General features: G+C 45.6%; 1 protein-coding gene and 1 long non-coding RNA gene across 3 annotated transcripts; one reads left to right on the top strand and one right to left on the bottom strand.

The window, feature by feature from the left end:
* Nucleotides 1–202: 202 nt before the first annotated feature.
* Nucleotides 203–3,439, top strand: LOC127345165 (uncharacterized). 2 transcript variants are annotated; one of them, XM_051371601.2, is made up of 8 exons: nt 205–503; nt 640–727; nt 817–905; nt 1,361–1,439; nt 1,557–1,616; nt 2,134–2,255; nt 2,338–2,409; nt 3,103–3,439. In XM_051371601.2, the coding sequence occupies exons 1-8, from the start codon at nt 235–237 to the stop codon at nt 3,203–3,205; spliced, it is 882 nt and encodes a 293-aa protein (XP_051227561.1). In that variant the 5' UTR covers nt 205–234; the 3' UTR covers nt 3,206–3,439. The 2 variants fall into 2 exon arrangements, with proteins under 2 accessions (XP_071682800.1, XP_051227561.1); XM_071826699.1 differs by lacking the exon at nt 1,361–1,439 and having other exon boundaries at nt 203–503; nt 636–727.
* Nucleotides 3,440–20,327: 16,888 nt separating this feature from the next.
* On the bottom strand, nt 20,328–23,315 carry LOC127345160 (uncharacterized). Its single transcript, XR_007878476.2, has 3 exons — nt 22,566–23,315; nt 21,227–22,322; nt 20,328–21,149 (listed from the first exon to the last, which is right to left on the bottom strand). It is a non-coding gene; the product is annotated as an uncharacterized lncRNA (long non-coding RNA).
* Between the last annotated feature and the right edge of the window lie 4,223 nt (nt 23,316–27,538).

The raw sequence follows: 27,538 nt of genomic DNA, 5'->3' as shown, positions 1-27,538 counted from the left end.
CACTCAGAGGTGGTCTTTTCTGGCATTTCACTGGGGCAGGTGGTCTGATCTGTCAAAATTTCCATGTTTTTGCTGGTATTAGATGTCAAACTTGTGTTGTGTGCTATCTGAGTAAAAAAGTTTAAATTTAGCTTTGGGGCCTGTTATCAACTGGGTTGGCCCAGCCCATAAGCCTAACTGCCGTATTGACTAGAGTTACCGTGCTACACAAAGAGGAAGATAAGGTGGCCGGCCATGTCGTACCGCGCTCGGCTCGCAGCAACCATGCCGCCGCTGCTATTTTCAGCTGCTAAAACCCTACCCCTATCCCACTTCCCACCACCGCCTTCGCCTCCACCGCGCCTCCAGCTCCGGCACGCCACCGCCACTGACACGGACGCCGGCGACGATGCGCCGCCGGCGGCGTCCGGCACGACGGCCAGGGAGCGGCGCCTGGCCAAGGCGCGGGAGGAGCGCCACCGCCGCGAGTACGAACGCCAGCACACCTACCCCGGCTGGGCCAGGTCAGTCGGTCATCTCCTTACTGAGTCGCTTCGATCTGCTACTGTATTCCATTATTCCGTGTGTGTGCGTGTTGAAATGAATGGGTGAATCCTCTGCTAACTGAGCTTGCTCACTGGTCCTGCTCTGGTCAGCCAGGGTGCTGGAGAACGCCTGCAGGGACGACGAGGAGATGCGCGCCATTCTCGGAGACAGCATTGGGAACCCGGAGCTCATGAAGCAAAGGGTGCGCGTCTGCAAATAAACCGAGATTGCTTTTGTCAATGCATCTGCAGCTTTAACTGACCTGTAGAATATCATGTATTTTGTGGACAGATCCAAGAAAGAGTGCGCAAGAAAGGCAGGGAGGGGTTCAACAGACCCAAGACGGGCTCTGTCGCCGCGTTCAAAGTCAGCTTCCGAGAGTGAGTTGTCGTGTATAATTGCACATGTATTTTATCTGTTCGGGTATGCGTGATAGCTGAAAGTGATTCTGGACCATATGATCTGCCTTAATTAGTAACAACATTCATTGCTGAACGTTGAGTTTCAACCAGTAGGAATATTCATTGCTGAACATCGATTTGCACTTTCAAATCCATGATTCTGTTCTCATTGAGATAGTTGAAACTCTTATAGCATCTCCAGAACCATCCTTAGTTCAAAACAAATCCTGCTTTCACGCTTCATTTCCATTTTTCAAACTGAGGCGAAACCATCTTACTTTTGTGCATAAATAGGCACTGTAATAGCTAAGTTGACATCAACATCACACAGACACTTGATATGATGGTTTTTGTCAAAGCAATAGTAATTTTCCAAAGTTCAAAAAGTCAATGCTCATCAACACTGATCTTCTTTTATCTTTGTACCATTGCAGCTTCAACCCGTTAAATGCTTTCATTTGGTTTGAACTCTTTGGAGAACCAACCGATCGAGATGTTGACCTTCTTGGCGGTGTAAAGTTGCATTGCATATTTATTTTTATTTTTTTCGAAATGGATTGCATATTTATTTATATCATTCTCATTGTTAGAAACCAACTGCCTGGTCTTGACATCAACTGTTCTTCACAGGTAATTCAGGCTTGGTATGTCATGGGAAGGCTAGGAGCTTTCAACTCTAACAATTTGCAGGTTGGACTTGGCCTATTTTGTAAAAACTGCAATGATTGCATAGTGCATTACTTTTCATGTCCAATTGGATTCCTCCACCCATGAAACCAAACTGTTAACGGGTAGCCTGAAACTGGATTGTGTGGAAACACAGAATAATTTCACATTGTCTGTGATGTCTTTGAATTTTGAAATTATTGCAGGCCCATTAGGGTGGTGCGTTGTTGCAGAGGCTGGGTGTAATTGGTATCTTTTGATATTAATATATTCCCTTTATCGAAAAAAACACCTCTATTTCCTGTTTTTTTTTACTTAAACATGTTTGGCATGATTTAACTTGGCACCTAAATAAGATCTGAGACCAGAAAAGTTCACGTTTTATTGTAGTGTTACCTATTCTTTGTCAACTGGTTACAAGATCTCTGTAGTCATTGCAAGTTTATCTATACAATCTTTGCATGTTTATTAGGTTGTTCTATGCCAGTTATTTGCTTCACTCACTCTTCTAGACTTGTGATTTTGTCAATTTTGATTCCAGCTGGCCAATTCAATGCTGGACTTTGACCCTTCGTATGATTCTGAAGAAGCTTCTGCTGTGATGCCTTCATCTTTCCACGATATCAGTGATGTTGAGTTTCAAGACAGTTGGGGCAGAGTATGGTAAGGATTGGAACCATTCAATTAGGCTGAAGCTTGTAAAGGGGTTTATAATATTCAGATAATCATCATCAATTTGTTTCAGGGTGGACCTTGGGACATCAGATTATCTTGGATTGGATGTATTACTGAACTGTCTTACACAACTAAGCTCAGAGTAAGGCATCTCTTTCTTTCTGATTAGCTTGGAAGTTGGAAGAAGCATGATCACAGACACTGTTTTTTCGATAAAGGGAATATATTAATATCAAGAAGATACCAATTACACCCAGCCTCTGCAACAACGCACCACCCTAATGGCACTACGGATGCACACAGCCAAAAGAAAAGGAAAAGAAAACTAAGAAACAAAAGTCCCGCTACAGTATCTCGGTTCTAACAACAGCAATACATCCACCACCATGACAACACCTGAATTACAGACTGTCCAAAAAACGACGCCTTCAAGAAGGGAACAGTGCTCAAACACCGTCGTCGCCCGATCAGGATGATCACCTGTGGGTCTGAACTAAATTATGGAGACAAATTGGCACCTTAACGTTGTAGCCATATAGTTGAATCCAAGTTGTAAGACTAGCCGAGACTGATTGTAGAACCGAATTGCCATTTTTAGACCTTTTTGGGGTTACACCATTCATCTATTGTCCTTTCCTCTTTGCTAGTTTTATATATTCAGATTCCCAGTACCCTGCAAGCATACCAAGTTAAACTTTGCATTATGTCACTAAGCAACATCATTTCATAACCATAATATAGATTATGATGCGATAACATAGTTTTTACAGATTTAAGCATTGTCGTGTCCTGTAGCTTACCCAATCTGTGAATATGGCAAAAAAAATAACTGCAGACACCTGGGCATCAAACAAGTGGTTTTTGGCGGTAGAAAATTGGGAGACTGGGAGGAAGGTATGACGAGCTCCGACTATGGGTACAAGCACTTCAAAATATAATAACCGTAAAGTGCATTGCAGATCGATTCCTTCATATAGTAAATTGAAAGACACTGTATGTTAGGAGCTTCTGAGGACTCACCCAGCCCCATAATTCAGAGAAATTTTGGTTAGTGTTTAGGACAGAGTCAGGAACAGTCTAAGAGTAGCTGGATTTGGACTGTTTGTTATGTAAATAAATTTCCTTATGGTTATGATAAAATCTTTATCACGAAGAGCATTTGAAGTACAAAATGTCCTTGTCTTCTGTGTGATTGTTTTATACAAATATGTTTGATATCCTGACCGTCTGCCACGCTCTAGCTGCATTCCATTGGAGACTTCCGATAAAAGATGAGCAGGTGAGGCGCTTCGTCATCGTTTCAAAGTCGTTCCTCTATTTTGAGGCCAGGACGCGTGCAAACTGTGCTCGTGGCACAGTGTGCAATTGTTCTACCTTGCACACAAATTTGTTTTCATTACATTAAACACAAAAAAAATAGCATTGCACAACATCAACCGACACTTAAAAAAATGTGATATTGATGAATACTCGACTCTGACAACCGTTTTAGTCTATGTTCGACCACGGAACATGAATTATAAGTCAACAAAGTTATACCATTGAATTTGTATGTGAATGTCCAATGAATTGGAAATTGATACACCCCGGGATACATTTAATCGACACACACTCTGCCGTCAGCTCTCCGCGTCGATTAAATCCGACTGGAGGGAGTAGTATTTAGTAAATTTGATACAAAAAGTAATAGTTTATGCGAATAACTCACTTTCGTGCAAGGGCAAGAGTTCTTCGTTTGCGTGTTTATATTCAAACATGTCGACGGTGCGGCCGTATGATCGTTATCAAGTATGTTCCTCTTTTCTTCTTCATTTTTGTGTGATGGCCTCTACGACACAAGTTGACATTGATGCTGCCCGCGGTAGCAAAGGAGTATTTTCGAGGGATTTCGTTTTTTTGTTCATGGACACTATTGACTTTTTATTTTAAAAACATAAGTAGAAAAGGCATATTTACGAGTTCTAAAGAAATAAAAAAACTCGGATGTAGCCAGCAATGATGTATTTCACGAAAATGCAAAATATCAATTTCAAATATTTATTCATAAGCCAGGAGAGGCAGAGCTCGTAGCTGCAAAACCTATTTGGGTTTCGTCCTCCTCGCTGGCAAACCCGTCGGTCCATCCCGCCTCGTGTGACCTTGGGGCCATGCGGGTGTAGACCACAACTTCTCTTCGGCGGGGAGTTTACATTCTTTTGTTAGGTTGTTTTTCAGTGTATTTTTTCGGGATAGTAAGTCGGCGGCAACATCCTGAAGTCAGAATAATATCCTCCCAGTCCTATCCTCGCTCTGGACGTGCGTCCAGCGTTGGTGGAGGACGGGTGGAGTCATGTGTCCGGTTGATCTCTTAGGATTCAGCCGGTTTTCGTGTTCGTCGGCCTCTTCCGATCTACGGTTGTGATCGTTGGAGATGATTGCGCTTGTCCTTCGGGGCATTATCACGATGACTTCTCATATGTCTAGTACAACAAGCTCTAGTACAATAAGCTTTTCCGGGCTTCGGTGATGGAGGGGAGAGGATGGCGCCGCGCCGCCGGCTCTTGCAAGTGTTTGTAGTCATTGCTACGTGGTTCAAGTACCTATTTCAATTTTACATGTTTGCAGGTATCAATGTCTGAGTCCAGCACACAAGTTATGTATGATTTTCTTTAAAAACCTAATAAATGTGATTTTTGAATTTTTAAAACAACAAGACCACCAAAGCCAAAGGCACTTTTCGGAGTAGCTTGATACTACTATTTTATTCGACGAAGAAAGCAAGGGATATTTGCAGAAATCACAAAAGGGGCTCGAGCTCAATGATGACTTTTTGTTTTGTAAAAATAAAAAATAACGCTTGTAAGTTTCAAAAGAATCAGAACAAAAATTGTAGCCGTAGATAATGTTGAACCCTAGCACTGTGAAAAAATTGAATCCCCGTGACAAATCTCATTTGAAATATCGTTTTATCCTAGACTATAAGAAAATGATAAATCTTCTAATATTGAAAAACATGCATCCAGATCCACACATTTGTCATTTTTAGGGAGACTAAAATACAACAAATTTCGGATTTGCGCCTTTGTTATTACTCTTATCTACATCTAACTACTCCATTCGATCTAAATTAATTAATTTAATTTTTCTAGATACGGATGTATCTAGACGCGTTTATTGACTAGATACATCCATATCTATACAAAGTTGAGTCAATTAGTATGAATCGGGAGTAGAATTTTTGTTCCGAATTTTGTGAAACGTTTATATTGTAGTTTTGAATTTCTCAAAAAACGAGGAGCATCTAGATGGATAGCCATTTGTGGATGCCGCCGTGCCGGTGATATTTGCCGGAACAAGACCCAAGGTCAGACGTTTTACACTGTTACGATACTAGTAGCTATGCACGCGCACGCGCGTCTCAACTAATCAATTCAATAATATGTCCAATAGATTTCTTAGAAAATTTGGTATGACTTTCAGCCAACATGGTACTTCAATCTTTTAGCTATCACCCCTTAAATGAGCAGGCAAACTTCATGCATTTTGCTACAACACTGTATATCGAGATCTCTCTTCTTCAAAAACTCTGATTCTCCCATTCATGTCGATGGCAACAAGCTTCAGCAGCCCCGCAGCTCCTGGTTCGGGAGCGTCCAGTCCTAACCAAATTCTTGAAAAATGCAGAAGCCAAAACTTACTTTGTAAACACGCAATAATACGAAAAACAAAAATGAAATCAAGACGAATATTGAAGCATGGAAATCACAAACTACATAACAAGAGACCAAGTCAGCAAATAACAAATAGATAAGTATTATACGGAAGTTCCAAGAACCTGAGTTGCTCCAGAATGCACTTTGCAGAATTAGATTTTAGCCAAGCACGTCTCAAAACTTGCACTTACCTGTAAGAAAAAATAAAATAAAGAAACAACTCAGTGTCTTCTAACTCGAAACAAATGTACACAGGAGGCAATTGCTTATGAGAATTAACAGAAAACTCACTGTGATTCCTTCCATTATATATTGTGAAAACTCTGGCATCAACATTGATGAGGTCTAAGATCCCGGGAGTGGCCCGATCTCGCGGTTTGACCCCGAAACCCAAGGGAAGAGGTGGGAGAACGCGAGGAACACGAAGAACACGAAGAACACCGAGACTCACGCACGCACACCAATCCGATACACCCGATGCTTACCTCCGTGGCTCGATGGACCACGCCAATAGAATCTCCGAGGAAGAGGCACGTGGCAGAATTCCCGGAGAGAGATTGGGGTTGGAGAAGAAGAGCTTGATGAGGGAGAGAGAGTAGCTTGTACTAGAATCTCACTCAACAAGATCCAAATCAACAACCAAGGTGCCTTGATTACAGAGGGATGATAACCCTAGGGAGACTAAGCTCAAATGTAGGTTTGAGTTCAAAACAAGTCTAAAGGGTAAAGGAGGGGTCCAGGCTACTTATATAGGCACACATGGCCAGCAAGGGCGAACAGGTACGCGAAGGGATAACTTAAGGCAGTTTGGTGGGTCATTCCCGTCAGACCTGGTTTGGATCCGGTCTGACCGGGCCTGTGACCGGGTGGTCCGGTCCTGGGTCCGGTCGACCGGGCGCCAACCGGGAATCTGCGAGGTTTCCGGTCTTCGTCCGGTACGAGGGAGCTGCTTCGGTTGGCGCCCGGTTGACCGGGCCTGGGACCGGGGCGCCCGGTTGTGGGGCCGGTCTGACCGGGTCCTGGACCGGCCAGCGTCCTTCTCTTCCTTGGAGCGCTTCGATCGACGTCGGGTTCGGCTTCGTGATCATCTCCATGTCCCGCTGCTCCTCTCCTTCCCTTGGCCATGGCATGTTCTCCTCTCCGGGGTCTTGATGCGCCTTGTACCTAATGACACATAACACATCGGCATGAGGTAGCATTCCGTCCAAAGGGGTACCAAGATCAAGGGTGGTGAGGAGCGAGTTCACCTCATCATGTAGAGCTTTAACTCGGGCTCGTGTCATCGGTCCACTTGGGGGACTTGTTGGTCTTGGTGTAGCGACGTCGGTGAGCGGGGCTACATCATCTCCCCCCCCCTTGGGAAAGAGTCGACCTCGACTCTTGCACCTCCTCATCTCCATGATAGGGTGACAAGTCCGAGATGTTGAACGTGTTGCTCACCAAGTACTTGGATGTCGGTATGTCGATGACGTAAGCGTTGTTGTTGATGCGTTTGAGGACCTTGAAGGGGCCATCTCCTCTTGGCTTGAGCTTGGAGTTGCGCTCATGAGGGAACCTTTCCTTCCGGAGGTGGATCCAAATGAGGTCTCCTTCTTGGAATATTCTTTCCTTCTTCTTGGCGTTGATGCGGTTTGCTTGACGAAGCACATGTTCTTGTATGGTCGCTCTTGTATCTTCATGTAGTTTCTTGACGGCGGCGGTGCGTTTGTCGAAGTCCATGTTGGTCCGCTCGTGAAGGGGGAGCGGGAGTATGTCGAGTGCCGTGTAAGGTTCGAAGCCATAGACGACCATGAAGGGGCTCCTTGATGTAGTCTTGTGCTTGGCGCGGTTGTAGGCGAACTCCGCGTGAGGAAGGCACTCCTCCCATGACTTCAAGTTCTTCTTCACGAGGATGCGTAGGAGAGTGGAGAGGCTTCGATTGACCACTTTTGTTTGGCCGTCCGTTTGCGGGTGCGATGATGATGAGAACAAGAGCTTCACTCCAAACTTTGCCATGAGCGACTTCCAAAGATAACTCATGAACTTGACGTCTCGATCCGACACAATGCTTTGCGGTACTCCATGTAGGCGGACAATTTCCCTGAAAAACAATGAAGCAATGTGTGAAGCATCGTCGCTCTTGTGACAAGGTATGAAATGAGCCATCTTAGAGAATCTATCCACTACCACAAATATGGAATCATGACCATGCTTAGTGCGAGGCAATCCTAGAACGAATCCATGCTAATATCGGTCCATGGTGCATAAGGAATAGGCAATGGGGTGTAAAGACCATAAGGGTTGGAAGTGGACTTAGCTTGAAGGCATGTAGTGCAACGGTTGCATAGGCGCTCCACGTCTCGCTTCATCTTTGGCCAATAGTAATGAGTGGATAGCATCGCGAGTGTCTTGTCACGTCCAAAGTGACCCATAAGACCTCCTCCATGTGACTCTTGCAAAAGCAATTTTCAAAGCGAAGACTCGGGAATACAAATCTTGTTAGCTTTAAACAAGTAGCCATCATGCAAATAGAAATCATTCACTCCTCGTTCAACGGAGCATTTCTCAAATATGGGAGCAAAGAAAGAATCGGAAGGATAGAGTTCTTTGATCTCTTCGAGTCCCAAAACATGAAAATCCAAACGAGTTAGCAAAAGGGTGTTTTTGCGGGAAAGAGCATCCGCCACAACATTGTCCTTGCCCTTCTTGTATTTGATCACATATGGGAAGGACTCAATGAACTCGACCCATTTTGCATGTTGTTTGTTCAAGTTGTGTTGGCTTTTCAAATATTTCAAGGACTCATGGTCGGAATGAATGATAAACTCTTTTGGCCAAAGATAGTGTGGCCAAACTTCAAGAACACGAACCAAAGCGTAGAGGTCCTTGTCATATATAGGATAGTTGAGGCGTGCGCCATCAAACTTCTCACTATAATATGCCACCGGTTTGCCCTCTTGCATAAGAACACCACCAATACCAAGCCCACTTGCATCACACTCAATCTCAAAAGTTTTTGCAAAATTTGGAAGCACAAGAAGGGGAGCTTCGGTAAGGCGTTTCTTCAACTCATCAAAAGCATTTTGTTGGGCCTTGCCCCAAACAAATGGAACATTCTTCTTGGTAAGTTCATTCAAAGGGCAAGCAATGGTGCTAAAATCTTTCACAAAGCGGCGGTAAAACCCGGCAAGTCCATGGAAACTTCGGACTTGACCAACATTTGTAGGGGTAGGCCAATTGTGGATGGCCTCCACCTTGGAAGAATCAACTTCAATCCCATTAGCGGAAACCACAAAGCCAAGGAAAACCAATTTTTTTTGAGCAAAGGTGCACTTGGGGAGGTTAGCATAAAGCTTTTCATGACGCAAGATGCACAAGACCTCTCTCACATGTTGCACATGGTCCTCGAGGTTTTTGCTATAAATGAGAATATCATCGAAATAGACAACCACACTCTTGCCAATGAGAGGACGCAAGATGTGATTCATGAGGCACATGAAAGTAGATGGAGCATTGGAAAGACCGAAAGGCATAACGAGCCATTCATAGAGACCGAGTTTGGTCTTGAATGTCGTTTTCCATTCATCACCAATGGCCATGCGGATTTGGTGGTAGCCACTACGCAAATCGACTTTAGAGAAAATCGTGGCACCGCTTAACTCATCAAGCATGTCATCTAAACGCGGAATGGGATGGCGGTAACGGACGGTAATGGCATTGATGGGGCGACAATCCATACACATCCGTTGCGTCTCATCCGGTTTAGGCACAAGAATCACGGGAACCGCACAAGGGCTTAGGCTTTCGCGGACATACCCTTTGGCGAGGAGATCTTGAATTTGGCGTTGGATCTCCTTTGTCTCTTCAGGGTTGGTGCGGTAGGCGGCACGGTTTGGAAGCGGAGCGCCGGGTATGAGGTCGATGCGGTGTTCTATGCCTCGAAGTGGTGGTAGTCCATGAGGGAGCTCGTCGGGGAAGACGTCTTGAAACTCCTGCAAAAGAGACAACAAAGACGGAGGAATGTTGGTTAAGTCGTTAGTCGCCGACGAGGGTCCCTTGCATATGAGCACGTAGTGCAATATGGTGGATGGGTTTTCTTGGACCTCTCTCCACTCACTCTTGGTGGCTATAAGGACACTCTTAGACTCACTCATATATGGCTTGTGGCGCTCACTATCTTTGTGGTGGGTTGCTCCCTCTCCTCTCATCTCACTATGGTGGGTGCGGAGTTGTGCCCTCGCTAAAGCCTTCGCATTATCCGCGATGATTTGGCTAGGAGTCATCGGGCGCAACTCCAACTTCTTGTCGTTGACCTTGAAGGTGTATGTGTTGGAGAGTCCATCATGTATAGCCTTCTTGTCATATTGCCAAGGGCGGCCAAGCAACATGTGGCACACCGTCATGGGTACCACGTCACACTCGATAGTGTCCTCATAAGGTCCAATCTTGAAAGTGACGGTGACGGTATGTTGTATCTTGACGTTGCCCTTGTCACTCAACCATTGGATATGGTAAGGGTGATGATGTTTGCGGAGAGTGAGGTTGAGCTTCTCACACAACTCGGTGCTAGCCAGGTTATGGCAACTTCCACCATCTATGATGACCTTGATCGACTTGCCACCAATTCCGGCACGGGTTTGGAAGATGTTGCACCGTTGGTATTCCATAGCTTGAGGTTGTGTTGTTAGCACCCTTGTGACTACAAGTGAGGGACTTGGGTCATGCTCACATAAGAGAGGATCTTCTCCACTTTCTTGCTCATAAGCTTCTTCACTTTCCACGGCGGCTTGCACAAGGGCCTCGTATTCATCTTCATCTAGCGTCTCGATGTCACCATTCTCCATAGTGATCATAACCTTGGTGTTCTTGCACTCAAACGATTTGTGACCTTGGGTGCCACACTTGAAGCAAGTGATACTAGAGGGTCCCGTGGATGCCTTAGAGGAGGCGGTGGAGGAGACCGTTTGCTTCATACGACTTTGGATAGTCGGTTTCTTGGATGGTGTAGAGGATGCGTCGGCCTTGACACTTGTAGTAGGGGGAGTTGATGTAGTCGGAGGAGTTGATGAAGCGAGCTTGGAGGAGAAGTAGGTCTTGACCTTGGAGTACTTGATGTCCTCAATCACTTGGCGCTCGGCCTTCGATGCTTGGTGGACCAACTCAACCATGTTGGAGTATGGTTGGAACTCCACAATTCTCGTGATGGGGTAGTTGAGGCCATTGAAGAAACGAGCAATGGTTTGTTCCTCGGACTCTTGGATGTTGGCTCGCATCATAGTGAGCTCCATCTCCTTGTAGAACTCCTCAACGGTCTTGGTGCCTTGTTTCAACTTTTGGAGCTTGTTGAAGAGGTCGGTCATGTAGTGAGTTGGGACAAAGCGAGCATGCATCTCTTTCTTCATCTCTTCCCAAGTGTCAATTGGGGGTTCACCCTTTTCTTCCCTAAGAGTGAGGACTTGCTCCCACCAAGTGTCGGCGTAATCCTCAAACTCAAGCGATGCCATAGCCACTTTCTTGGCACCGGAGTAGTTGTGGATGCGTAATATCTTGTCAACCTTGAGTGCCCATGAGAGGTAGGCCTCGGCATCTTCTTCACCCTTGAACTTTGGCATGGTGAATTTGAGCCTTCCAAACATGTTTTCTTCATCCTCCAAGTTTCTTCTACGAGGAGGGGCGCCTTCATCTCTTGCGGCTAGAGGAGGAATAGGAGGTCTTCTACGGCCAACCATAGCATTGGGTTGGCGTTGAAGGTGAACACTTGCTTCACTTGGTTCACGGTGAGGGTGTGGTTGAAGATCTTGTCGCGGTTGTTGACGATGCTCAATGTTGGGTCTCTCATCTTGATCATGGTGTGGTTCTCCTCGTCCACGTTGGTCATGGCGAGGGTGGCGGCGGAGATCTCGCCGAGGTTGATCTTGAGGACCTTGGTCTTGGGGTTGGTCGTCACGCCCATGGTGGCATGGCGATCCGCTTGGTGACGATCTGTTTGTAAGACTTGGTCTTGTGGAGGACGCTCATGTGGACGAGCATGGCGATGTATTTCTCCACGCCTAGAGTTGGAGCGAGAGTCTTCATGACGAGCATGTGGGCGATGAGGTCGATGATGGTCTTCATGCCTTGAGGAAGAGCTTGAGGACGAAAGGCCACCATGAGAGTAGTAATCTTGTGGCGAGCTTGATGAAGAGGAAGTAGAGCGGTGTCGGCGATGGCGACCCAAGTTGGTGATGGCGCGCTCGAGGCTATCCATGCGCCGCTCCATGTTTGCATCATTAGCCGCCATTTGGCCATTCAAGTTGTCCGTAGCTTCACGAAGAAGAGCCAAGTCTTGGTTCACGGTGGAGAAGTTGTGAGCCACTTCCTCGTATTGTTCATCGATGCGCGTCTCGAAGAGAGCGAGTTGCTCCTTGAACTCTTGGCGTTGTGTCCATATGTTGTGTTGAGTAGCCAACCTCTCGGTGTTGCGGAGGACTTCTCCATCCCTTGAGTCGTCTCCGTTCCTATCGATGATGTCAAGACAAGAACTATGTTGTGTATGTTAGTGGAAGGAGACTACCTCGCACTCTTACCAAGGTAAGATAGTATTGAGGCAATCAACCAAGCCGAAAGCAAGATCAAGTGTATCGGGACACACGCAAAACCACACGCAAAAGCTAGCAAATATGGTGTTAGGCGAGTGTTGAGGAAAGCCAAAAGACAAATCCAAGATCGAGTATGTTGTTAAAAGTGGGTAAGGTCCAAAAATTCAAATATCAATGTGAAGATCACTATAAACACGGAAAAGTTGTGGAACACACACACGAGATAAGCGGGGTTAGTGCAACCAAAAGTGAGCGGAAAAGTGTATGTATAAGTGCTCGGTGTCACACTAACACAAGGAGAGCCAAAGCTTCGGTTGCAAAGGAAGAGACAACAAGATTCACACGCGGCCTCTCTTCTCTTATCTCTCCTTTGCTTAAAAGCTTTTTCTCTTTTGTATATGGTGGCACTTGCACTCCTTTGTATCTATGGTGGCACTTTCACACTTTTGTATGTATGGATGTATGGTGCGACTTGCACTCTTTTTGTGTTTTTGGGGCTTTTTCACACACTATGTTAGCGTTAGCCTCGCTTTTGCTATCTTGCCACACGAGTGTTTGCTTGGATGCTTTACTCAACACGACACACACACCTCACAATGCAGGGCCACGTGCAATGTCTCGCAACACTAAACAAGCAATGCTCGATGGGATAGATCGCAAAAGGAAGAGGGGTTACAAGGGGAAAGCTGCAAGTTATACCTGCGATGATGGTGGTGGTGGTGGTGGTGGTGGTGGATGTCGCCGGAAAACGAGCTCGAAGGAGGGCGCGGAGCTGCGCCCGGTCTGGGGCCGGTTGGACCGGACTGAGGACCGGCGGATCCGGTTGCCGCCCGGTCGACCGGGTTCTGGGCCGGCACGTCCGGTCTGGGGTCCGGTTGACCGGATTCTCAACCGGGTTTCGCGATTTCTCTCTCCTGTTCTTCCCCAAACCAAATCCAAAGAGCAAATCGACGGGAAAACGATGGAATTGGAGGCTCAAAGTTGGGGAAATAGTAGATCAAGCACAACAACACCAGATCCACGGACCAAAACCACTCAAAACGCAACCAAATCACAGATCGGTCAAGAGGCAATTTGGGGCTATTTTTGGGGATTTTTTTGGAAAATTTTCTAGGAACGAAATCGGGTGGGTGGAGGGTCAAATCCGCGGTAACCAAGATCTGCTGATACCATATGATGAGGTCTAAGATCCCGGGAGTGGCCCGATCTCGCGGTTTGACCCCGAAACCCAAGGGAAGAGGTGGGAGAACGCGAGGAACACGAAGAACACGAAGAACGCCGAGACTCACGCACGCACACCAACCCAATACACCCGATGCTTACCTCCGTGGCTCGATGGACCACGCCAATAGAATCTCCGAGGAAGAGGCACGTGGCAGAATTCCCGGAGAGAGATTGGGGTTGGAGAAGAAGAGCTTGATGAGGGAGAGAGAGTAGCTTGTACTAGAATCTCACTCAACAAGATCCAAATCAACAACCAAGGTGCCTTGATTACAGAGGGATGATAACCCTAGGGAGACTAAGCTCAAATGTAGGTTTGAGTTCAAAACAAGTCTAAAGGGTAAAGGAGGGGTCCAGGCTACTTATATAGGCACACATGGCCAGCAAGGGCGAACAGGTACGCGAAGGGATAACTTAAGGCAGTTTGGTGGGTCATTCCCGTCAGACCCGGTTTGGATCCGGTCGGCCATCTGTGACCGGTGGTCCGGTCCTGGTCCGCCGACCGGGCGCCAACCGGGAATCTGCGAGGTTTCCGGTCTTCGTCCGGTACGAGGGAGCTGCGCCGGTTGGCGCCCGGTTGACCGGGCCTGGGACCGGGGCGCCCGGTTGTGGGGCCGGTCTGACCGGGTCCTGGACCGGCCAGCGTCCTTCTCTTCCTTGGAGCGCTTCGATCGACGTCGGGTTCGGCTTCGTGATCATCTCCATGTCCCGCTGCTCCTCTCCTTCCCTTGGCCATGGCATGTCCTCCTCTCCGGGGTCTTGATGCGCCTTGTACCTAATGACACATAACACATCGGCATGAGGTAGCATTCCATCCAAAGGAGTACCAAGATCAAGGGTGGTGAGGAGCGAGTTCACCTCATCATGTAGAGCTTTAACTCGGGCTCGTGTCATCGGTCCACTTGAGGGACTTGTTGGTCTTGGTGTAGCGACGTCGGTGAGCGGGGCTACATCAAACATCCAATACATGGACAAGTTGCACAAGCAATATGGTGCTCGTATTATATGATGGAACAAACAATATATAAGATAAGTGATTGTATATTTTCATAATGCTGATAGATCCGTAACCAATATTGCTCAAGGCTCTCTTTTGAGTCATCTTCATCTTTTGATTGATACGTGCACAATCGTTGTGTCTTCATTGATCTCTAGCTCTTTCTGACATTGCAAATTCTGTTCTAGCTTCCAGTATATGCACCAAGCCACCATGTTAACCAGAACCTGATAAGTTTTGCTAGCAAACAACATATGTGAGATAGCAATTTATTTTTATGGACAACATATAATGTAATAAATTAAAGGGATTTCTATTTTCGTGCCCCTGCTTCGTTAGTTGTACTCAGTTTTCCCCAGCTCGTTAGTTTTTCCTCAGTTTTCCCCTCCCTCTAGTTTGAAACCCCTCGAAGACGCGGGTTGCCGTCAGGTCAGAGGCCTTACCGTTACCGTGAGGTCAGTTCCTCGCTGACCGTCTCGTGCTGACGGGTGGATCTATCTACCGCTGACGCGTGGGCCGTTTTATTTCCTGATTGTATACGCGGTGCTGCCAATGACAAATGGGGCCGCTCTATGGGGCTGCCGCAGCCAATGACCAGTGGGTCGTCTATTTATTTATAGAAAATTATATATTGCCGCTCTGTGGGGCCTCCGCAGCCAATGACCGCTGTGGTCGTCTATTTTATTTAGAGAATATAATATAGAGCCGCTCTGTAGGGGTCGCCTCAGCCCATTTTCGCAGCTTAATCTAAAGTGACTCTTATGCTAAACATTGTGTATCCCGACGTTGACCTAGCAGTGGCGGCGAGCATAGCCGTTCTGACCATGCCGATATCGGCATCGGCATCGGCATCGTTTGGAGGATGTGGTGCTCGAATAATAGTGGAAATGCGATATTATTTTTTACATGCATAATATATAGAAAATAGCTAGATCTCTAAATCGATGCATATGAAGCTACATATATATTCTTGGTCATAATCCCCTTAATTATCTAAAGGGGATGGATGCATGGCTTCACGTCGTCGTCGCTTTCATCGTCAGTATCTTCGTCGTCTGAGTAGTAGTACCTCCTGCACATTGTTCCGTCGAACACCTTCACTGTGAGCACATCATCGCCTTCATATTTGAAGTGTACGAACCAGCCGAAATCCACACAGTGCGCGATGGCGAATTTCTCCCAGCCCTTGTCGAGGTACATCCGGCCTTGTCCGTCAAATAGGACCTCCACGGTCCAGAGACGAGGACCGCAGTCAGCTGCTCGCAGATACACCTTAGCTGGCTCCTTGCCGTCAAGATAGTCCGCAAATTTTTTTGGGAGTTCCTGCAAAGAGATCGAGCGCCGATCGTTTGAAATTAGGGAACCCTTGAAATTAAAGGTTTTTTAGAACATGCCCATAATTAATCACATGCATCATATATGTGGGAACGCGTACGTACCTTCTTGACCAAAGGGTCTTCATAGACGACGATGAAGAACTCCTCTATGATCAATGGCGGTGTTGACGGTGGTGGTGGCAATGATGATGATCCACTTCCCTTCCCCTTCCCCTTCCCCTTCCGGTCCGCGTCCGAGACGTGGAAGCCATGGCAATGGATAAAGTGTATGTGAACGAAAAGAAGAGAGAGGCGAGAACCTATTGACACAAGGGATGGCCGTGTGGGTGTTTATAAGGGAGAGATGACCGTTGTAGGGTTTACACAATAAAATAAGGAGGAGATGACCGTTGTGGGGGTTTATACACAATAAATTAAGGAGGAGTCGACCGTTGTGGGGGTATAGTTTATCATTTTACCGTGAAAAGTAATGCCTAAAAGGAAAGTAATGGCTACAAGAAATCGGTGATGGTTTATCTTTTTTGCGTGAAAAGTAATGGGTACAAGAAATGGGTGATGGTGTATCATTTTTTGCGTGAAAAGTAATGGCTACACGAAATGGGTGATGGTGTATCATTTTTGTGCGTGAAAAGTAATGGCTACAACAAATCGGTGATGGTTTATCATTTTTGTGCGTGAAAAGTAATGGCTACAACAAAATCGGTGATGGTTTATCATTTTTTTGCGTGAAAAGTAATGGGTACACGAAATGGGTGATGGTGTATCATTTTTGTGCGTGAAAAGTAATGGCTACAAGAAATCGGTGATGGTTTATCGTTTTTGCGTGAAAAGTAATGGGTACAAGAAATGGGTGATGGTGTATCATTTTTTGCGTGAAAAGTAATGGCTACACGAAATGGGTGATGGTGTATCATTTTTGTGCGTGAAAAGTAATGGCTACAACAAATCGGTGATGGTTTATCATTTTTGTGCGTGAAAAGTAATGGCTACAACAAAATCGGTGATGGTTTATCATTTTTTGCGTGAAAAGTAATGGGTACACGAAATGGGTGATGGTGTATCATTTTTGTGCGTGAAAAGTAATGGCTACAACAAATCGGTGATGGTTTATCTTTTTTTGCGTGAAAAGTAATGCCTAAAAAGAGTTTATAATTTAGCTCGTGAAAAATAATGCGTAAAACCAAACTTTGCGTGAAGCTAACCGACGACAGAGAGAGAGAGAGGGTGGTGGCCCCGACCAGAGAGAGAGATAGGGGTTATCCTGCCCGTTAGATCATACGATCAACGGTCGTCGGGCACGATCCGCGTGACATGGGCTAGACCAATCGGGGCAATGTTGGGCGTACGTGAGAGTTTGTGAAGGGAGAGGGCAAAACTGAGTAGTATCAAGAAACCAAGGGCAAGTGAGTAGTAAACATACTAAGGGATTCAAATATGAGATTTAAAAAATGGAAAATGCGTGTTTTGTACAATGAAACCCATCTTGGCCTACCTCAAACTATTTGCAATACAAATCTACATGAGTGTGAAAATTATGGTCTCATTCGGACAAAGTATGTTTTGGGGAAAGCTGTTTTGGGTAGGGCTTATTATGGAAAACCATGCACCTTCATAGCTACTAGGTGATTTGAGAAGTGGCAATTTGTGGTGAAACTTGATTTATCTACGATTTATCTATGATTTGAGAAGTGGAAATTTGTGGTAAAGACTCCATGAGTAAGTGCCACTCCTTTTCGGAATTTTTGCACATTAAATAACTCATTTAACTAGTTAATCCCATTTGTTGACTCTCTGTTGACCAGCCACTTGAGGGTAAACTGAGTATATTGCACTAGCCGCATTAGCACTCAAGGTGAAAACTGAGCATACAAAAAATGCTAGTATATGACTCGAGGGTATACATGAGTATATCTAAATTTCCAGGTTAGACTCGAGGACGCGTGTTGCGGTGCAGAAGTGGAAGACGTGCCATTGTTGACGCGTGTCGCGGTGCGGACGTGGAAGACGTGCCATTGTTGACGCGGGTCGCATTTAGGACGCGTAAGCCCCTCTCTCCCTCCCTCTCGCACACGCACGTCTCATTATCGCTCACGCACGAAACCACCCCTTCACGTCCCATCAACTTCTCCAAAAACCCCAACCGCCGTACGAGCCCTCCCCGCCGGCGATGGAGAAGAAGAATGCGCCGGCGGCCATCGGCCCCGAGCCCGTCGCCTCCGAGCCCGTCGCCTCCGAGCCCGTCGCCGCCGAGCCCGTCGCCGCCGAGCCCGTCGCCGCCGAGCCCGTCGCCTCCGAGGGCGGCGCATCCGAGGGCGGCGCATCCAAGCGCGGCGCCTCCGTGAACCGGGCCGGTCTCACGGCCGACGGACCACTTCACAAGATCGGCGAATGCTTATTGGCGAAAGAGGAGTACGTGGACAGCTACTCTGCTATGAGGCAAGTCTCGTAGAAATTGGCGCTCGGGTTTACCTCGATCCCGACGTGCACCTGCACGAATGGATCATGCTACACCACGCCCTTCCACGCGCCGCCGAGTTCACCTTCCTCCATCTCGGCACATCCCGCTACGTCACCATAGATCTATCTGCGTCGTGCAAGGTTCAAATTCCTCGGCTTTTCCCGTGGCGTCACCATAGATCTTATTTTCAATCTTAGTGCTGAATGTTATCTTTTCAATATATTTTAGATTCTACTTCGTCGGCTTTTCCCGTGGCGTCATCGTGCTTGCCCGTAAGAACCCGCCGCACAAGATACGGCCGCTGAACCCACTCACAAAGAAATCGAACACGATGTTTGAGGCGCAGATGCCATCTCGTTTTTCTGAAATCGATGTTGTTATCAAATCCCCGACTATGGTCTTCGTTGCCACACATTACCCGCCGGAAATTGGTTGGGTCGATGAGAGCACTCCAACTAAGGATATAAATGAAGATGGGGATTGGGGAGAAGGAAGATTTTCGATCAAGAACCATGTTTTCCGTTGCATTACCCCGTTCAATGGTGAACCGTATGCGTAGCTTCGGACAATTTTGAGATCGGAAGAATAGTGTGCACCAATATACGATTCAGCAGCGCGCGAGCACCGCCAAGATGGAGACACTAATTTCATTTCCGTAACTTGGACGTCGAAGTTCTACCTTGTGAAGTCGGATGGTGATCTCGCTGCTTGTGTTGTTGGTCGGCGCGGCTTTGGCGGGCAAACCATTGGTGTACCGTGTGGACACTCGTGAGCCGCTCTCTCCATCCGGTCACTAACATTGGCGGTAATGCCTTCTTCGTGAATTTTATCCGGTGTATCTCCGTCGACACCCGAGTGTACCCGACACTTCAACCTGGCAGCATCTACTACACGGATTTGGGTTATATCGAGCGTACTCTCATGATACAAATGCAGGATGAGTGGCCACTACGTGTGGATAGAATAGGACTCTACGGTTTGAGAAATGAACACAGGCCATACCGTTTGGAGGATGTATTGGCCTCACACTGCAGACGGAAGGAGTTCAATGAATATTTCCTTGGGGAATTGCACGAATGGAGCGACGGAGAAATATATGAGGAGGAATGAAGAACAAATTCATTCATCCTAATCTTCTTGTTGTCCATACATTGCGTGCGTGATCTTGTATATTTTTGCAGCTTAGTTTGTCGTGAACATTAACAATGTTATTGGCTGCTTTTGGCTGCTGTATGCAGTTTACCTATGTATTATACTTAGTTTTCTGATTATGCTGCTGTGAATTTATCATATAATAGCTTCTAGATTTGCTACTAGATTTGCTGCCATATTGGGCAAAAAACGAGGGCCAAAAGGCATAAATAACCCCAGAGATTTGCTACTAGATTTGCTGCCATATTGAAGAAAGACAGAAATAGAAGCTTCTCTAGATTTGATACTAATTTGGTGAAAAAGACAGAGAGAGAAAGAGGGGAAAAGGTGCTTTTAAAAATGCCAATTTGGGCCGAGAGAGACAAAACCCAGCTCCTGCTCACGTGCAACCAAACGCTTCTCGTCCTGTCCCACGCGGTCCCTTTCTACCAGCCCCACGCGACGCGGCCCCACACGACGCGGCCCCACAGACGACGCGGCGCAACACGTCAGCACAGAACGTCCAAATAAACAGATTCCTTCCGTCTGAGCTCCTTCTGCGGGTCTTCAGACAAAGGCTAGGGTAAAACTGAGGAAAAACTAAGGGGCTGGGGAAAACTGAGCACAACTAAGGAACCGAGGGCACGAAAATAGAAATCCCTAAATTAAAAGGTAATCATGACTTGCAATTTCCACAAAACAAATTGATGAGACAAAAAAGAAGCTGCTTATACATTGAATGCTGATTACTTAAATCATTGTTGTGACAAAGGCGTGAGAGAAGAGCTATGTCATATTACTGAATTGCGGCTACCGTAAAATTTCCAAAAATATCAGTTAGCTCATGACAGTACAATGATGATTTAATCTAAGCTAGCGACTTAGCTTCCCATCCAATAGAAATTACCAAGAAAAATATGCATGCTTATAGCATAAAATTTCATCTGAAAAATATATGGCAGATAACCTATTAATGGCTTGCCGATTCCCAGATACTGGGTCCTAAACGTGTTGTTCTATCGAGCATCTCATAAGAAAAGAAAAAGGGAGTTCAGACTTTTCCACGCCGTCCTCACCAGCGCGCAGCAACGAAGGGCCCCTACGTCAAAACCGAGGTCAAAGATTGGGGAGTTTCAATCCAAGCAATGTGCTGAAAAAGGAAAGGAAATATTTTTGAAAGGAAACCAGATGATATTACATTATCAAAGAGGGCCCACAGGATCACCACATGAAATGAACTGAAAGAATGACTGTCTGGTGTTAACTAAAGATAATAGTACTACTGTTGTTCTAAAACTTCAATCTTTAAATACGTGTTTACCTTTGTCATCCAAAAGCCTTTCAACGGTTGATTACACTTGGAACATAGAACACAACCCAGAGAGGCACCTGAATATGAGTAGCAGTAGATGAAAGTCATTTTATAAGCAGCAGTCTTCCCGACAAAGAAGTCACAGAACATGTGTATTTTGTTCCAAGATGAGCCTTTCTGCATAGAAAAGATAACCATGTCAGTCAATATGATGGTATCATGTATTATGAAAGGCATCCTTATCGAACACAAACCTTGCCCTTCAAAATCTCTACCACCATGTCAGTCAATACGATGGTATCATGTATTAAAATGATAGGTTCATGCAGTCACTCATTTATAGGAGATCCAAATATCTTCTAGCGTGATAAAATTTGGATATTCCAAAGCTCCATATTATGACACATAATGTATGAAACTGGACAAAGTAAATAAACGGGATATCTCATTAGCATGATGGAGCTGAAGATCAGATATTAAACGCAACGTAAATATGACAGTAAAGTTGAGATTTTTAGCTTCTGTGCTGAATCCAAAATTTCAAGGCCCTGCAAATAATCAGTGCACTCAGGTTGAAATCTGAATTGAGAAAGCATCTAATATCACCAAATGATAACATCCTAAAAATCTCTGAATGCTTACACACTTCTGATGACAAAGTAAAATTTATCTGAAAACTAAACAATAAGCACGTAACAATCTTTCGAACATAATGAATTTAGTGCTGACTTAAGAGTCTTGTCAAAGCAGCCAATTGAAGCATACTACTGGAACAGAACACATTATTGTTTAGAACAATAAGTAAAAAATTAAATGCTTCCACTGCTATGTCTACCAAGAGACTAAGATGAACTTGAATGGTGGGCCGACAACATCCTTCATGAGACGGAACTGAGGCAAAGGGGACGAATCGAGTACCTTGAAGGAAGTGATGATTAAAAAAAATCAAAATGCTTGGCGGCGCTGAATCCGGGCATTCCCCATTAGACATGGATCAAAATTCTGATAAGTTTCACTATTATAAATAGGCACACAATATTTACACCAGTCATTGTGCAGTGAGTTCCACAATTGTTCAGACACAAAGAAGCACCCAAAATTCTATACCTCAAAAACTGTGACAAAATAGTATACTTCAAAAATTTGTGTCTTCCTTTTGGCCGGCAGTCCATAGGTTTCTATCCTACTGAAGCAGTCCTTTTTACCAGTAGTATGAAGCATTTTTAGCATTCTACATTGTAAAAATCAGAAGTACTCTAAGCCAGTAGAAAAACCGTCCAAGTTTGTTTACAGGCAATATGAAGCCGTGATGAAAAGCAGAACGGATGCAGCTGCCGTAACAATGAACTCCTGAAACAAATATAACAAAAATATTGAATCGAGCGCAAGTAAGCATTTGAAAACGTGATGCAAGCAATGGCATAAAGTGCGCTGGACTTGAAATACATAACATAGGAAGACTGTACATGCATCCGACATGAACATTGTCCTCTATGATACAAATATGCTTACGGCGCCTCTCCGGCTATATGCATCTGAGTGTTGTTCATGAATGGACCATGAAAATATGAACTCAGAGAGTAAGGAATATACCTATCCACATCAGCCAATGGACTCACAAAGTAATGAAAATAAGAAGTCAGCCAATAGTCAAGTGCTGGTGAAGTTGCACACTCTATACCTATCCATATGACATATTTGACGATTAATGAATATCCAATGGCTCTGAAAGCGAAAACTCGAAATATTCAGATTAGAGATGATAAAGACATGTATGCGTGCTTACTTCAAATCAATATCCTGAAAAGTGATTACCGCGGTGAATTAGCAATTAAAGTACTTCATCATCTAGACCTAAAACGCGATTACCTGTAGAGTCTCTTCATCGTCAGTCATCGAGTACCTTCAAGGAAGTGATCGTGCAAAAAATCGAAATGCTTGGCAACGCTGAATCTGGGCGTGCCCCATTAGCAGCAGTAAGGGTCTTTGTCAACGCCAGATCGGGAGGAAGGCAGCAGTGCCGGCAGCGGCTGCACGCGAGCAGGTTGGGCGGTTGACCACCAGCAACCCTATGACGGGAGGGGCAAGCGCGAGGAGTGGCGGCGGACTCAGCCTAGATCGCGTGGGGGGAGTGGCGCCTTCATCTCCGATAGCGGGGGCGAGCGAGGACGGCGGGCGATTGCCTCCACTTCTGGTTTGTGCAGGGAGTACGGCGGGCAGGGAGGCGCCGGTACAGGGAGGAGCGCTTCGATGCGCGGGAAGCAGTGCACCAGGCGGCACGGAGGGAGTTCGTGCTGGGTGCCGGAGGAAGCAAGGAGGGTATGCGTGCAGTCATTGCCGTGATTTTGGGATTACGGCGTTGTAAACGGACTGCGTTGAGGAAAGAAAGGGTGGGGAGAATGAAGCGTCCATGTCCCTTAGATCAAGTTATGTGGATGGCCTAGATCTTATTTTCCAACACAAGTTCGTGCCTTTATAAGGCTGGTGCCATTGCGGGCTAGAGGCGGGGCGGTAGCGCCCGACGCGGGGCGAGAGAGAGGCGGGAGTGGGGCGAGACGAGAGTGGCGGGCGATGGCGGGGGCGCCCGGCGCTATCGCCCGCTCCCGCCCGGCTGCCGCCTGCGTTGGCGGCGAGAGGGAGGCGAGAGAGGGGCGGGAGAGAGGCGCCAGCTTTGGCGGGGCGGGGCGAGAGCGAGGCGGGCGAGAGGGCGGGCGAGAGCGGGCGTTAGGCGGGCGATAGGCGGGCGAGAGCGGGCGAGAGGAGGGCGAGAGAGGGGCGGTAGTGTGTAACGGCAAGCTGACTGATACGTCTCCGACGTATCGATAATTTCTTATGTTCCATGCCACATTATTGATGATATCTACATGTTTTATGCATACTTTATGTCATATTTATGCATTTTCCGGCACTAACCTATTAACGAGATGCCGAAGAGCCGATTCTTTGTTTCTGCTGTTTTTGGTTTCAGAAATCCTAGTAAGGAAATATTCTCGGAATTGGACGAAATCAACGCCCAGGGGCCTATTTTAGCACGAAGCTTCCAGAAGACCGAAGAGAAGATGAAGTGGGGCCACGAGGCGGCGCCACACTAGGGCGGCGCGGCCCAGGTGCTGGCCGCGCGGCTCTAGCGTGTGGGCCCCTCGTGACTCTCCCGACTCTGCCCTTCCGCCTACAAATAGTCTTCGTCGCGAAACACCCAGTACCGAGAGCCACGATACGAAAAACCTTCCAGAGACGCCGCCGCCAATCCCATCTCGGGGGATTCAGGAGATCGCCTCCGGCACCCTGCCGGAGAGGGGATTCATCTCCCGGAGGACTCTGCACCGCCATGGTCGCCTCTGGAGTGATGAGTGAGTAGTCCACCCCTGGACTATGGGTCCATAACAGTAGCTAGATGGTTGTCTTCTCCTCATTATGCTTCATTGTCGGATCTTGTGAGCTGCCTAACATGATCAAGATCATCTATCTGTAATGCTATATGTTGTGTTTGTTGGGATCCGATTGATAGAGAATACTATGTTATGTTGATTATCAATCTATGTGTTGTTTATGATCTTGCATGCTCTCCGTTACTAGTAGATGCTTTGGCCAAGTTGATGCTTGTAACTCCAAGAGGGAGTATTTATGCTCGATAGTGGGTTCATGTCTCCGTGAATCTGGGGGAGTGACAGAAACCCCTAAGGTTATGGATGTGCTGTTGCCACTAGGGATAAAACATTGATGCTATGTCCGAGGATGTAGTTATTGATTACATTACGCACCATACTTAATGCAATTGTCTGTTGTTTGCAACTTGATACTGGAAGGGGTTCGGATGATAACCTGAAGGTGGACTTTTTAGGCATAGATGCATGCTGGATAGCGGTCTATGTACTTTGTCGTAATTCCCAATTAAATCTCACAATACTCATCATATCATGTATGTGCATTGTCATGCCCTCTCTATTTGTCAATTGCCCAACTGTAATTTGTTCACCCAACATGCTATTTATCTTATGGGAGAGACACCTCTAGTGAACTGTGGACCCCGATCCTATTTTTTACATCGAATACAATCTACTGCAATACTTGTTCTATTGTTCTCTGCAAACAATCATCATCCACACTATACATCTAATCCTTTGTTACAGCAAGCCGGTGAGATTGATAACCTCACTGTTTCGTTGGGGCAAAGTACTTTGGTTGTGTTGTGCAGGTTCCACGTTGGCGCCAGAATCCCTGGTGTTGCGCCGCACTACATCTCGCCGCCATCAACCTTCAACGTGCTTCTTGGCTCCTACTGGTTCGATAAACCTTGGTTTCTTACTGAGGGAAAACTTGCCGCTGTACGCATCACACCTTCCTCTTGGGGTTACCAACGGACGCGTGCTGTACGCGTATCAAGCTCTTTTTCTTGCGCCGTTGCCGGGGAGATCAAGATAAGCTGCAAGGGGAGTCTCCACATCCCAATCTCTTTACTTTGTTTTTGTCTTGCTTTATTTTATTTAGTACTTTGTTTGCTGCATCATATCAAAATACAAAAAAAATTAGTTGCTAGTTTTACTTTACTTGCTATCTTATTTGCTATATTAAAGACACAAAAAAAAAATTAGTTACTTGCATTTACCTTATTTTTATTATCATGACTAGTCCTGTAGTTGTTACTCTGTCACCTGAGGAATCAATCTTCACTTTTAAACAAGGTGGTGAAGAGAATTTTAAGGAAGCTTGGTCTAGAATTTTTGATTCTTATAGTAAAACTGAACCTAAAATGACCCTAAGTTTGCTTCTTAGTAACTTTTATTTTGGGCTTATTCTTCGCTATAGATATGCCTTAGATGCTGTAGTGGGAGGAGATTTTCTTCATTGTGATGGGGATCAAGCTTTTAATGCCATAAGAAAATTGATTACATTATCTAGCTCCGATAATAATTTTGATCCATCTCATGCTAGCATTCATAATAGATTAAACACTCTCGAAACAAATATATCATGTTTAAAAGAAGTGTACAACCAAATTCGCGAATACTATGATTATGTTCCATTAAGCTTCGAACCTTCAATGTGGGTGCCTACCGTTAAAGTTGCTATTGGAGGTGAAACTTCTCCTGCTCGTTGTGATATTATGTCTGAGTTTTGCCTTATGCCTAAAAGTATTTATGAATCTTTGACACTTTGGGAACTTACTGAAGGGGGAGAAGGAATAACTCTTACTGATAACTCTGTTATAATCCCTAAGGGTATAGCTGAAGGTGTTTTCACAACCTTTCTTGGAAGGACGGTATCCACTGATTATCTCGTTATTGAATGTGTAGGGACAGGACAGATCACGCTTGGAAGATCCCTGCTGAAACTCATGGGAGCAGTCATAGATGTGGGGAAAGGCACTCTAAATTTTACCTCTACACCCGGATGCGGTCATGTATTCCCTAGACCAAAGAGTAGGAATAAGAGTAAGAAGGGTAAGAGCAACACCCCTGGTAAGAATGTCAACGCATCATCTCTTGATAACACTTGATACACACTTTCTGCGCCTAGCTGAAAGGCGTTAAAGAAAAGCGCTTATGGGAGACAACCCATGTTTTTACTACAGTACCTTTATTTTATATTTGAGTCTTGGAAGTTGTTACTACTGTAGCAACTCTCCTTATCTTAGTTTTGTGCATTGTTGTGCCAAGTAAAGTTGTTGATAGTAAGGTTCATACTAGATTTGGATTACTGCGCAGAAACAGATTTCTTTGCTGTCACGAATCTGGGCCAAATTCTCTGTAGGTAACTCAGAAAATTATGCCAATTTACGTGAGTGATCCTCAGATATGTACGCAACTTTCATTCAATTTGAGCATTTTCATTTTAACAAGTCTGGTGCCTCAATAAAATTCGTCTTTACGAACTGTTCTGTTTTGATAGATTCTGCATTTTATTTCGCATTGCCTGTTTTGCTATGCTTGATGGATTTTTCGATTCCATTGACTTTCAGTAGCTTTGTGCAATGTCCAGAAGTGTTAAGAATAATCATATCACCTCTGAACATGTAAATTTTAATTGTGCACTAACCCTCTAATGAGTTGTTTTGAGTTTGGTGTGGAGGAAGTTTTCAAGGATCAAGAGAGGGAGATGATACAACATGATCAAGGAGAGTGAAAGCTCTAAGCTTGGGGATGCCCCGGTGGTTCACCCCTGCATATATCAAGAAGACTCAAGCGTCTAAACTTGGGGATGCCCAAGGCATCCCCTTCTTCATCGACAATATTATCAGGTTCCTCTAGTGAAACTATATTTTTATTCCATCACATCTTATGTACTTTGCTTGGAGCGTCGGTTTGTTTTTGTTTTTGTTTTGTTTGAATAAAATGGATCCTAGCATTCATTGTGTGGGAGAGATACACGCTCCGCTGTTGCATATGGACAAGTATGTCCTTAGGCTTTACTCATAATATTCATGGCGAGGGTTGAATCTTCTTCGTTAAATTGTTATATGGTTGGAATTGGGAAATGATACATGTAGTAATTGCTATAATGTCTTGGATAATGTGATACTTGGCAATTGTTGTGCTCATGTTTAAGCTCTTGCATCATATACTTTG

Source organism: Lolium perenne, chromosome 1, assembly GCF_019359855.2.
Source record: "Lolium perenne isolate Kyuss_39 chromosome 1, Kyuss_2.0, whole genome shotgun sequence".
In the NCBI taxonomy this organism is placed as follows: Eukaryota; Viridiplantae; Streptophyta; class Magnoliopsida; order Poales; family Poaceae; genus Lolium; species Lolium perenne.
The sequence above is the reverse complement of the archived record's forward strand: the minus strand, read 5'-3'. Positions and strand labels throughout refer to the sequence as shown.

Coding starts and splice junctions, on each gene's coding strand:
- LOC127345165 (XM_051371601.2), top strand. CDS start 235: ATGTCGTACCGCGCTCGGCTCGCAGCAACCATGCCGCCGCTGCTATTT. Junction 504..639: donor ACCTACCCCGGCTGGGCCAG/GTCAGTCGGTCA, acceptor CTGGTCAGCCAG/GGTGCTGGAGAACGCCTGCA. Junction 728..816: donor CGGAGCTCATGAAGCAAAGG/GTGCGCGTCTGC, acceptor TTTTGTGGACAG/ATCCAAGAAAGAGTGCGCAA.